This window comes from Pseudonaja textilis, chromosome 12 (assembly GCF_049901715.1).
Source record: "Pseudonaja textilis isolate UNSWEBS1 chromosome 12, rPseTex1.2, whole genome shotgun sequence".
In the NCBI taxonomy this organism is placed as follows: Eukaryota; Metazoa; Chordata; class Lepidosauria; order Squamata; family Elapidae; genus Pseudonaja; species Pseudonaja textilis.
In genome coordinates this window covers 11,198,285-11,211,401 of record NC_142001.1, presented here as the reverse complement: position 1 = coordinate 11,211,401, position 13,117 = coordinate 11,198,285, and the positions used below count along the sequence as shown (strand labels likewise).

Sequence of the window (13,117 nt, the reverse complement as noted above, 5' to 3'; positions counted from 1 at the left end):
CAAAAAACCCCACATCCTTCACATTCTATACAATTGAATTGAAAACCCCTGATACTGCATTAATATTGCACTATGCAGTAGAATTCAATAGAGTTACTGCCCTGGGATAGAAGCTGTTTTTCAGCCTGTTTGTCCTTGTTTTTATTGTCCTGTACTGTCTGTCACATGGTAATAGTTCCCCCCCCCCCCAAAAAAAAAAGGATGCCCAGGATGAGATGGAACTATAGAATAGAATAGAATAGAATAGAATTCTTTATTGGCCAAGTGTGATTGGACACACAAGGAATTTGTCTTGGTGCAAATGCTCTCAGTGTACATAAAAAGAAAAGATACATTCATCAAGAGTCAAGAATCATCAGGCACAACACTTAATGATAGCCATAGGGCACAATAAACAATCAAATCATACTAGGAAACAGTCAATATAAATCGTAAGGATTCAAGTGACAAAGTTACAGCCATATAGTCACAAGTGGGAGGGGATGGGTCATAAGGAATGATGAGAAGATTAATAGTAATAGTAGTGCAGATTTTGTAAATAGTTGAACAATGTTGAGGGAACTATTTGTTTAGCAGAGTGATGGTGTTGGGGAAAAAACTGTCCTTATGTCTTGTTGTTCTGGTGTGGAGGGCTCTATAGCATCGTTTTGAGGGTAGGAGTTGAAACAGTTTATGTCCAGGATGTGAGAGGTGTATAAATATTTTCGCAGCCCTCTTAAATAAAAAACATTTAAGGATGTTTTGAACTTTCTTAAGGCAGCAGGAGCTATAAAGCTCTTCCAAAGAGAGGAGAGGGCAACCAGTGATCCTCTGGGCAATGACGTTAACCCTCTGGCACGCTGTCCTATCTGCCGTGGTGCAGTGGCAGATAGCTCATTTGGTGCAGGGATGACAACCTGATTCAAACTTTCAAAGTTTTTTTTTTTTTTAAAGGACCAAGTCAAGACGTGATTAATAAAGGATCCAGCTCATTCTTTATGACTCTAGCGCACTGCACCTCCTCGAATGTTCAGAAATGACAGGTGTAAAGCTCAGCTTTGCGTCACGAGGGAGGAATGCACCCTTTTGTCCAGTGTGGTTCTTTATGTTCATGAATCACATTTCCCTCCAGTCCACCTCCCTGGTGGAGTTTATAAATAGGCCGGCCAGCTGCCAGGGAGCCATGAACTCAGATAATGCCGCTGTCAACATTATCCAGGAAGGACCAAGGAAACGGAATTCAAAAGCCTCTCGGAGAACCCTACTCAGCCAAGGCCGATGGCCTGTGTGGGAACAGAGTTCCTCTCCCTGGTCGTGCTAACAGAACAACTTGTTGGCCAAAAATGGTGCCTGCGGGACCGATAGTTCCAGCAAAGGCAGGAATAGCAAATTCAATTGTTTGCATTTTTGTCGACGCATACAAGAAATGGGCACCACCAGCAGGTTAAAAAGAGAAGAGAGGTTTCGCTCCAAGGGGAAATCTGGGGAAATCAACTCGGCAAAAAATGGGACGTGTTCGATTCATGGATGTGTTTTTCCTGTTCTGTTGCATTTCGCAGGATAGCTTGTGGTTTATCACAGCAGTAGCAGTAGCCATAGCACTTAAGGCTTGTATACTGCTTCACAGTGTTTTACAGCCCTCTCTAAACAGTTTACAGAGTCAGCCTATTGCTCCCAACAATCTGGGTCCTCATTTTACCCACCTCGGAAGAATGGAAGGCTGAGTCAATCCCTGAGACAGTCAAGATTGAACTCCTGACAGAATTAAAATTAGCCTGCAACACTGCATTCTAAGCGGAAGGAAGGAAGGAAGGAAGGAAGGAAGGAAGGGCAATAGCAATAGCTCTTAGACTTATATACTGCTTCACAGTGCTTTACAAGTGATTTATAAGTGATTTATAGCGTTAGCATCTTGCCCCCCAAAAGCTGGGTCCTCGTTTTACTGACTTTGAAAGGATGGAAGGCCGAGTCAACCTTGAGACGGTCAAAATCAAACTGCTGACAATGAGCCGAATTAGCCTGAAATACAGCATTCTAACCACTGTGAAGGGAGGGAGGGAGGGAGGGCAATAGCACTTTAAGACTTGTTTTGATTTTTTTTATACAAAAGAGCAACTTTTACCCAAAATCAGGCAGAGCAGGCAGGCAGATTGAGTTGCTCACAAAATCACAGATTCACTCAAGAGATCCATCTTTCTGCAATCGGCTACCCGAGTCTGTCACATAAAATTTGCTTGCAAGCAACTCATAAAACTTGCTAGCAATCAAACTCACAAAATTAAATCATAACACGCTATGTATATAAATTTTGAATTTTTTTATTAAAAAAGAGCAACTTTTACCCCAAACCAGGCAGAGTAGGCAGGCAGATTGAGTGGGTCACAGAATCATTTAGAGAGCTGTGTTTCTGCCATTTGCTACCTGAGTCTGCACTGAATAATAGAAGCTTCAGGCTCAGCTCTGCTTTTAGATTATCTAGAAAGCAAGAAATCCAACGATTTCCTGCTCTCTAGCTCATCTAAATCTCCCGGCACAGAACAGCTGATGGTCAGGGGGGAAAAAAATAGGAAAAATAGCAACTTAGCAGACTAGTTTGATGGGGCGCAGGCCAGGTAAGGAGTGGGCGGGGCCAGCCAGTGTACGATTTGACAGTTCTCCGGCAGGTAGAATCCCACCCCTGGTGGAAGTGCATTTTGTGTGCGCATGTGCCGCCCGGACAGCTGACAAGCACTGCGCGCGGGTGCATGTTTGAAAATCCTCTTCTTTCCTGCTTTTTCAACTTCAGCTGTGCTGTGCAAAGCAGCTGAGGTTGAAGAAGCAGGAAATAAAGGACAGGTGAGAGCCCGGGCAGGCAGGTGGGCCAAACAGAGCAGCAGACCCCGAACCAGTTTGGTGTCTGCTGCTCTTCAGAGCTACTGGTTCTATACTGGTAGCATCCCACCCCTGGTTAACTCCCAAACGGCTGCCCCTTCAGGTTCACAGCCATGAAAAATACCCTCTTTCCTTCCCCTGACAATTGCATCAGGGAAAAATAACAAAATAGGGACGCCAATCCCCTGGAGATGCGGACCATCACAGAATCATAACCTTCAGGAAAGGAAACCTTCATCTGGCAGGCAGGCCTAAAGTCGCTGCCTTGATCTTTGGGAGTTATAAACACGAGATAAAGGCAAGATGGAAATCCAACCCCAGGCTGGAGTTCCTTTGTCTGGGCTAACGGCTGGTCGGGATTTGCGTACAATGCAGCTGCTTTGTTAAGAGAAGAACGCGGTGAGAATTTGCAGCTGCAGCCGCTCTTTTGAGATGCTTCAGATGCCCTTCAGTTCTTCAAGGCCTGGCTCTGATCCTGGTCAAGAGCGGAGCCATTGTGTGCGTGCGTGTGTTGGGGAGGTGGGGGGGGAGATGAAAGCAGATGCTCAAACCATCGGCGAGGGAACTTCAAGGCTGAGCCTTCTGTAGCACCAGCAGGCTGAGGGATGAAATGAGAGAAGAACGCTGCTGCCCAAAGGGGCGAGTCAGAGGGAGACATCTAAAGTTCCAATAAAGGAAGATGTTTGTAGCTCAGGGTTGAAAGGAGGTGTCCTTGGTGCTCCCAAGGCTGGTTTTCTTGCAGACATTTCATTACCCAACGAGGTAACATCGTCAGTGCTCGTAGGGAGAGGAGGAGGAGGAGGAGGAGGAGGAGGAGGAGGAGGAGGAGGAGGAGGAGGAGGAGGAGGAGGAGGAGGAGGAAAACCTTACTGCTCCCTGAGCTTGTTTGTTTTCTTGCAGATATTTCATTACCCAGCTAGGTAACATCAGTGCTAGAAGAGAGTGAGAGAGGAGGACTGTAGAGTCCTTGGTGCTCTCTGAGCTTATTTTCTTGCAGACGTTTCATTACCCAACTAGGTAACATCATCAGCGCTAATAAGGAGTGCTGTTTGCTGTCAGTTTATATTCTGGTGTCTTGCCTGTCTGAGTGGGTGGGGACGCTCGAGATTCTTTGGTTGGGCTGTTTACTCTTGGCTCTTTGGCAGTTCCTTGATTGGGGGTATTGTTTACTTGACTGTTGGTCTAATCTACTGCTGATCTGAGTTTTCTCTTTCAGGCTGATTGATTGTCTCTTTTACATAGCCTATAAATGTTAACATCTAGGACTTTCAGTCTGACAAAAGGAAGCCAGAATGAGATTCAACCAGCGAAGAATCATCTCCTATCAGATTCCTGCATCTCCTTGTTTGGCTTTCTGCGAAAGAGGAGTCCAGGAAATTTTCAGAATAGCTGCATTCTGTGCAATGGCCATTGCTAATACCCTGCTTCCTCATCTTAAAGCTGCAAGTAACAACCAATACACCGATTCAGGTGTTAAATTCTTGTGTTTCTTCCTCCAGAGCCCATAAGTATAATATCTCTGTCCATAATTTGCCTAGCATTATGGTTAAACAGGTTTCATTAGTTTACTGTTCTCCTAATGAGGCAGAATCTCAATGGGTGGCTTGTTTGTACATTCGATTGTGGCTTCTTCCTTATAGGAAAAAAAAAAACTATCCCAGCTTAAATCTTAAAGGAAAGGGGTTTTTCTGGCTAGTTTAATCACTTCGATTAAAAGAAAGAGCCCTACGGGTGCAAACAGTTAATTTTGATAAGGTTTCCGCAAGGAAACACAATTTTGAAGTCCAGATTTTTTATAACGTACAATATAAAATGTCATGAAAATGTATTAAAATACTTTAATTGGGAGAGACTCTGAAAAAGAGCATGCACAGAAAGAACCCAACCATATGATATGAGATAGTAACACCATCTCCAGAAGTTGCAGGTGGGAACTAGCAGAATATGGGAAAAACTACTGTTTGTACACGGCTTTTGGATACCAGCAATGAACAGAACAAGGAGCCTTGTGCAGATTCCTCACTTTTCCCTTTCAGTCTGAAAATAGGAAAGTTTTTCTCCCCTCAAAATCAAAATTAACTCCTCTTGGTCCCTGAGGTCTTTAATTACAGAATGCCCTGGAAGGAAAATCTCCTTAGGATGAGCTTGTCCAGCTTAGTTTTTCAAAGTTTTATTAATTAAATTCGGTTATAAAGCACCGGTTAGATTCACTGACTCTTCTGTGTTATTTGCGATAACTTTTTCTTCTTCTTTATATGGAATGGAGCTGCAAGGGGACAACATTCAGAAGGAGTCAGATCATTTGACTTTATTCCGTTTAAAGAGAGAGAGACATGCAAAACCCTTGTTCTGCAGTTAGAAACATGATAGGAACAAAAATGAGGCAAAAATAAAATAAAATACAGCGCGTTATCTTTGAAGACCCACCAGAACAGTGCATCCCGAGATAAATTAAGAATCAGTTGCTACTAAATGCAGTAAGGACAATGGCTGCTGTGCTTATGTTATCTGACCTTGACAACTTCAAGACCCGTTATGTTAAAGAAAAAAAATGAAGTCCACCATGTAAAAAAGTTATCCCCCCCCACCCCCCCAACAATATCTGCTGTCCTGCTCGATGGAATCCTCACCGCCCTGAAATGCCATTTAGCAGAGGGGCCTTGGCGTTCTCTTTTGCAGTCATGGCTGCAAGGTGGAAGGAGGGGCTGGAGAAACAGCAGGAAGACAGCCTGGGGCTGAGCCCAGGAGCTCAGAATCCTTGGCCTTCCTCACTCCAAGGCAGCCAGTTCCTCTAACAGCTCCTCTTTCTCCCTCTGCAGTTCGTGCATCCGTTGCTTGTTCTGCTCCAAGCGGTCCTCCAGCCACTGCAGCAGAGGCCCGCTGATGGCAGACATCTGGCTGCAGAGGTTCTTCGTGAAGACTGGCAAGAAAAGAAGGGGTGGTGGTGGCTATGAGCATGTGTGGGAGTTGCAACAGGTGCCTCAAGAAAATGGTCGCAGGAAGGCCCGAGCAGCTTTCAGCCCCCACGATATGAATGATGCCAGTTCTCGGTGTTAAATCCTGTTAGCGCCTCCCCACTAGTTACCCAGTACAGTTAAAACGCCCTGTTGACAATTGTTTAAGGACCCAGAAGGGGAGGGAAGCCGTACCTGAACCATTGTGAATCTTGGTTATAGAATCCAGGTGGGTGAGGCTAAACAAGGGAAGAAAAGGTATCCCTGTTATTATTGAAACACTGATAGAAATTCCCCAAAATCACATCACAAGTATGTTTCTGGCCTGATTAGAAGGGACTCTTATTGGTGTGTGTATGAAAGAGAAAGAGGGAGAGGGGGAGAGAGAGAAAGAGGAGGGAGGGAGAGAATGAATGAGATAAAATGAGTCTAAAGTCCTTCTCTTCCTCCCTTCTGGCCTAGTTACTGAATGGCTTGACATTGGTCCTCCAACTCACCGTTATGTTATTGTCACAGTGGCTACACTCAGTTATTTGCTTTATTAGAGGTTTATAATACAATCCAGAGAGGCTTCAAAAGATTTCACTTGCCAAGGGACATCTTACCAAAAGTCTTCTTCCTCAGTGAGCCACCAGATATACAGAGAAGTTCATCCTTTCACCTTAGCAACAGGTAGCTGGTCACCAAGACAATGGCTCTCTACTAGAAGTTTCATTTAACTATCAAAAGGGACCATTGGGTGGGCCGGTGGCTTTTCACCTTTTCACCGTTCGGGGCACTTTGCATATCTACTTCCATCCTCCTTTTGATGTTTCTGGGTCCGTAATGAGACAGCCTCCTACTTAAGAGTTGCCAATACATTCTTGGATGCTTTAGGACAGTGATGGCGAACCTTTTGGGCACCAAGAAAGCGGAATGTACATGCATGCCTGTGTATCTGTGCATGCCGGAGCACAAGAAAACTGAAGACCGGCTGGCCAATGCACACATGCCTGTTTTTTTGGCCATTTTCAGGCTGTTTTTCGTGCCTGAAAATGGCCTGAAAAATGGCTCCAAAAAAAAAAAAAAGAGGCCCTTTTTTTGGCCATTTTTCGGGCAGTTTTCCAGGCCAAAAAGAGCCTGAAAATGACTCAAAAGACTGCCTAAAAATGCCCCCGCAAATGCCCCAAAAGACAGCCTAAAAAAGGCCTTAAAATGCCTGGAAAACTCCCTGAAAAACAACCCAGAAAACGGCCTGGTTTTGGAGACCAGCTGGCCAGCGCGCATGTGCATGCCAGAAACCCAAAGAGCAGACGACAATGGCGTGCATGGCCACTGAGAGGGTTCTGTGTGGCACATATGCCATGGGTTCGCCATCGTGGCTTTAGGAGGTGCACATGGGATACTGGAAGACTCTGTGTAGGTTATCCCCCCTGCCCAGGTGATTTAAAAAAGGAAACAGAAAAAGGAAGCTGTCCCAAAGATGCTTCTGCAAGAGGCAACTGAGTATTCTTGATTTTTTTTTTCCTTGAAGACATTTTGCTTCTTATCCAAGAAGCTTCTTCAGTTCTGAAGAAGAGAACTAAAGAAGCTTCTCGGATGAAAAGCAAAACGTGTTCAAGGGGGAAAAAAAAATAAAGAAACCACAGTTGCCTCTTGCAAAAGCACCTTTGGGACAACCACAACTTGAGGATCTCCAGGGACAAAAAGGAAGCTGGATTTCACCTCACCTGTGGATTTTCCTGTACGCATCCTGCTCCTCCTGGCACAGGATTTTTGGCAGTTCCACAGCCGATTCCAGGCACACTTTCCCGATGGTATTGTGAGGGACGACGTGGATGGGAATTTCAATCCTTTCATACCTAGAGAAGAAACCGTGTACGTATCATGCAAACGCAATTTAGTGTGTGTGTGAGGGGGGATATCACACATTTTCTAAAAGCCATTTGTGTAACTGTCTTTTCCTGTTTGATGCTCCTGACAAGAGTTTGGTAGAAGAGACTCAGATGGAAGAGGTATGCTACTTTTGAGCATGCATGTGACTGCCGATGCGGAAGTATAAGCCTGTCTGACCTGACCAGATTTTCTTTTCAATGCTGAACATCCCTCAAACCGTGTTTATTAATGTTGTTAGAGGAATATAATGTTATCATATTTTATTTAGCTATATATTAAATTACTGTATTTTATCCCAATTTCATTTTATTCCAATTTCATTTTAAATCGTATTTTATTCCAATTCCATTTTAAATGGTTTTTATCAGATTTTAGTAATAATGTGTGTCTGGAACTCTGCACTTTGATATGGCCCAAGGGGTAACCAATAAAGTATACTACTACATTGTTTATATAAATATGAAGCATTTCTGACTTTGCCTTTTTTCTCCTTTTCTTCTCCCGCCCACCCTCTTCATCTGTTTTCTATTTAATATTTTAAGCAAGGGTGCAAAACTTGAAGCCTTTGACCCACCACGTCCTCTTTTCACCCTAGCTTTTGGCTCTCCTGGTGCCCCCTTATGGCTACATTTCTCATCTGTTCTATGCAAATTTTTTTGGTGTTATTTTTCTCTCTCTCCGCCTTTTCCTTTCTCTGAACCCTCTGGCAGAAATTCCTCTTCATCCCCTCTTCTCCAAACAATTCGAACCAAGAGAGAAAAGGTGCGTCCATGCGCCCTGTCTCTACCCTCCCTTCAAGGCAGTACGTAGTTCTACAGATGTCATGTTCAACCAAAGGCAAGCACCTTAAAACTGTTATCAAAGTAATCAAAGTCAATAAGATACTTATTCCATGCCATGTGTGCGTGCATGTGCACACACAATGGATCTTATTTACAACTGTTTTACAATGCAGCAGGAAACTCTGGCTTCGTAATGTAAAAGGTGGGTAAAACAGCTGACACAGAATAGGATAGAGATAGGGATAGGATAGAGATAGGGATAGGATAGGTAAAGCGAGAAAGATAAGTAGGTAAAGAGATTTGTTTTCTCTTCACATAGTTTACTACAGAGACAACATAATTACACGCACTGGGGAGAAGTACTAAAACTGAAATTGAAAGAAAAGTGTGATGAGAAGTTTAAGTTTGCTGCACGAATGTTCATCAAAATCCTTACTCAGAGCTCTTCTGGGCTTGAATGGACTGGAAACAGGTGTACAAAACCCGGCCCGTCTGTGTCAAAATGAAAGATAATAATAGTTGAGGTGTGAAGCATGTTAGGGTTCAATCATTATTGAAATCCATAGGTAAACTATATAAAACAAATTTTGATTTTTCTAGAAACTCTGGATATCTGGACAGATGCTTTGAGGGAAGGGAAGCTAGATAGTTGAACAAATTGTTGCAAAGTTACCATCCTGTTTAGCTGAGCTCATGCATTTTTCAAACTTTATGATTCTGTACAGGGTCACTGACAGACTCAATTTACATATCAGGGCTGCAACATCATGCATGGAAAGGAAAATACATATGCAGGGAATCTACTTTTTAACACAATTTTAAAACCAACGTTCTTGCAAAACATGCTGAAATTAAAAGCAATAGAGTGGCACTATATGTTAACATCTTCTGGCCATGCTGACTAGAAACAGAGCAAAACACTTACTCCAGTATGAGATCTGATAGCAATATGCCCATCCTGTTAGAGGACCAAGTGCCATTTATTCGTGTTCTATTTACCTTTGTGTTTTTATCTTCAATGAAACAAGAGAAGATAAGCCCCACAAAGCCTTGGTCCATCATCTGATACATTGCTTGTGTCCGCACATCTGTAGAAAATAATCAACCAAAAAGATATGAGATTTCAAATATCTCTCCTGTACAGTAATGGCAGTCATGGGACTATCAGCACCAAGTCAAAGAAATGTTCCTTTTTTTCCAGCAACAGCAGAAAGCTTCAGAAAAGGAGCTATCCAGAAGTGGACATTTGAAAACCAAAATCATAGTGAGCTAATGAAAACAAGAGGACAGTGCAGCCATAGATTCCTAGGAACAGGCTACTAGTCCAGTTGCATTTTAAAATGTTGGAAAATACTGACTTCTTTTCAGTGTATCTGACTTAAAGCAGTATATTCCTGACCTCCCAAAAATATAATGAATTCTAGACAAGAGTTCAATAAAGCAGACTTTCCAAATAGGTGAAAATGTAATACTATTTTGCTATAGGCCAAAATCAGTGCTGGATCAATGCATGAATATTAGAAGAGTTACACAGAGCTTAGTTTCAATGAAACATTTCTGTACTTCAATCTTCTCAGATCAGATTGCATAGAACCATAGCTTAGTAGAAGGTCAATGATTCAGTTCCAACTGCCAGACATTTTTAGCTTATTTAATTAGAACTAATTATCAAGTTCAGTACAAAGCCCAGCCTAAATGACTCCCTTCAAATCTTATCCAATCTTATCTTATTCAACAAAGGCTCTCATTAGAACATTTTATGCATTCAAATAGTCTTGGGCAAGAGGTGGAAAAAAAATAATTTCAAGCATCTGATCTTATCCTTCCTACTGTTTGGGAATCACTCTTAATCACAGGACACTGTGCCTTACCTACATGTGATGGCCACACTGTTATGTGAGGATGAGAGTGATACCAGCCTACAACTCTCATGGGGCGTCCTGTTAATTCAGCCAATCTGTGTGTTAGTTAAGGGTGCTCAAAAAAAAAAGAACTACCAGAAAAATATGTACGATAGTAAGAATACGTTTTACGTTGTGGTACAAAAGAACTAAATTACATTTTATTTATTTGCAGCCCCATCAAAACAGTAATTTAATAAATCCCTGGAATAAAACTTTTCTCACATTTAAACAAACAAGGTCGTTAAGAAGAAATACAGACAATAATCAAAGTAAACACACTTTAGTGTAAACTTCTGGAACTGGGATATGTCTAGTCTGATGAAAAGGACTAGAGATGACATGCTAGCAGTGTTCCAATATCTCAGGGGCGCCATAAAGAAGAGGGAGTCAAACTATTCTCCAAAACACCTGAAGGCAGGGTAAGAAGCAATGGGTGGAAATTAACCAAGGAGAGAAGCAACCTATAACTTAGGAGACATTTCTTAACAGTGAGGACAATTAACCAGTGGAACAACTTGTCTCCAGAAGTTGTGAATGCTGCAACACTGGAAGTGTTGAAGAGATTAGAAGAGATTAGACAGCTATTTGTCTGAAGTGATGTAGGGTTTCCTGCCTAAGCCAACTGCCAACTGTTATTCTAAGTTCTCTTGCAGTATAGAAAAAAATAATAGTAGAAACTCCGTATCTTTTCTAGATCGCAAATATCTATCTGCTTTGAAACTACCATTAATCCATAAACTTAATAAAAAGATATCTCTGCTTCTGTTGACGCAGCTGAGAGTTGCTCAGGAGAAATCTCCACACGGTCTTTTCTTTTATCTGACCTGCGCAGGATGATCACTGAGTGAATGTGAACAATTCGGCTTGTATCAACCTGGAGATAACAAAGAAGAAGAAAAATCACTCATAGGCAATACAACACAAGTCCATTTCACTATTGCTTTCTGCATGATATAGTAAGCCAGGTTACTTACTAAAAAGAGATCCCTGCAAGCTATCATCTTATCTGTCTCCATCTCACCTCTCTGTGACACTATTTTTTTAAAAAATGCGGATATTTCCCTGCAGTTTTATGCATTGCACAAGCTTGGAGCAGCTATTCTGTTCAGTTTGCGAGTATAAGAATATGAAGCCAATCTTGTTTGATGTTCAGTTCCAGCTTGTGGAAAGGTGATTTTTTGCAAATGCCCTTGCACCACACTTGCACTGGCAACATGTGGAAACTTTTGTTCTAGGCCCAACTCTCCTTTTGCCGCAAAACCAGCTGCGCAGAAAGACAGTCGAAGCTCAGAGGCCTAGCATTACAATCCTGCCTTCTCTATGCAATATAGCCAGAAAGGTGCCCAGCCTTGGGAGATTGAAGATAAAGGTCGTTGTGGAAGTATAGAAGACACGCATGCATGCAAACATTTATTTGTTTGTTTTTATTTATTTTATTTGTCAAGCATGTATTAGATCAAGGGTCTTCAAACTTGGCAAGTGTAAGACTTGTGGACTTCAACTCCCAGAATTCCTGAGCTAACATGACTGGAGGAGGAATTCCGGGAGTTGAAGTCCACAAGTCTTAAAGCTGTCAAGTTTGAAGACCCCTGTATTAGATAATATGTATAAGTTTAAACATGATTATGAATACATGAAATGGATACGAATAGAAAGGGGACATTAGGACAGGGGCGGTAGGCATGTTGGTGTGCTTATGCACGCCCTTTAAGAGGCTTATGTGGCCTCTTAAGAATGGGGGCAGGTCAAGAGTAGACAGTCTAAGGTTAAAGTTTTAGGGGTTTGGGGAAGAAACTACAGAGTTAGGTAGTAAATTCCAGGCATTGACCACTCTGTTGTTGAGTTTGGAGCGGTTTACCCTGAGTTTGTATCTATTGTGTGCTCATGTATTGTTGTGATTGTAGCTGAAGTAGTCATTGACGGGTAGGGCATTGCAATGGATAATTTTATGTACTACGAAAGTGGCGTAATTCTATATGGTGCATGCGTATGTCTGTACATATGACTGTGTGTGTATTTGTATATATATGTATGAAGGTAGTGTATATTGGAGGTGGTGACTCTTTGAGAGCTGCATGCAACGAAATTTCACTTTAATGTATGCTGAGTAGTGTTTATGTATGCCAATTATTGTCACATTCAAAGTGACAATAAAGTTATTCTAAGTCTTAGGGGAATGCATGTGTGTGTGTGTGTAATGTATGTATACACACACACACATATAAGATGTATGTATATGTGTATTTAACTCGACGTTAAATAAACAGAACACTTTATTTTAACACTTGAAGTATTTAGTAAAGGGTTTATTACATGTTTGATATTATTTAATAAATACTCAATAGTTATTATTAAAGGCGGGACAGAACCACCATAAACAAAGCACTAACAAGCAAGCAACTCCACAAAAACGTCGGCTAACCCTAACAGATCCCGGGTATAGGCCGGGTTTGGTCTCTTCCCTGCGCGGCCCCCCAGCCAGGCGACCCCGTCGGCGGGCACATCCGGCTCTCCTGCCCGTCGCAGCGGCCGTACCTCCCCGATGCAGAGCCCCATGACTTCCTCCTTCTCGGTGCTCAGCGCGTGGTTTAAGCACACCAGGAAGGCGTCGGCCTCCAAGTGCGCCGCCTGCACCGCCATCCCGGCTAGCTCCGCTCCGCTCCTCTTCCTCCAACGGCGGCGGCGGCGGCAGCAGTCCGTTCCCCGGCGCTGCAAGCAGAGTAATTTTCCGCCTTAGGCCTGCGTTTCCCGG

The 13,117-nt window shown here is 42.7% G+C and overlaps 1 protein-coding gene across 1 annotated transcript; it reads right to left on the bottom strand.

Moving 5' to 3' along the window:
* Positions 1-5,132: 5,132 nt before the first annotated feature.
* BRCC3 (BRCA1/BRCA2-containing complex subunit 3) lies at positions 5,133-13,037 on the bottom strand. The gene is made up of 8 exons (XM_026702982.2): positions 12,901-13,037; positions 11,120-11,239; positions 10,333-10,420; positions 9,461-9,549; positions 8,898-8,953; positions 7,514-7,645; positions 6,000-6,043; positions 5,133-5,770 (listed from the first exon to the last, which is right to left on the bottom strand). Exons 1-8 carry the CDS (start codon positions 13,003-13,005, stop codon positions 5,619-5,621), a joined length of 786 nt encoding a protein of 261 aa, XP_026558767.1. The 5' UTR covers positions 13,006-13,037; the 3' UTR covers positions 5,133-5,618.
* Between the last annotated feature and the right edge of the window lie 80 nt (positions 13,038-13,117).

Excerpts from the sequence above, each read along its gene's own strand:
- BRCC3 (XM_026702982.2), bottom strand. The coding sequence starts at position 13,005 with ATGGCGGTGCAGGCGGCGCACTTGGAGGCCGACGCCTTCCTGGTGTGC. Across the intron at positions 7,646-8,897 it reads CAAGCCCAGAAGAGCTCTGA|GTATGAAAGGATTGAAATTC; the intron begins GTAAGGATTTTG and ends TTTCTTCTCTAG. Across the intron at positions 6,044-7,513 it reads GCGTACAGGAAAATCCACAG|CCTCACCCACCTGGATTCTA; the intron begins GTGAGGTGAAAT and ends TCCCTTGTTTAG.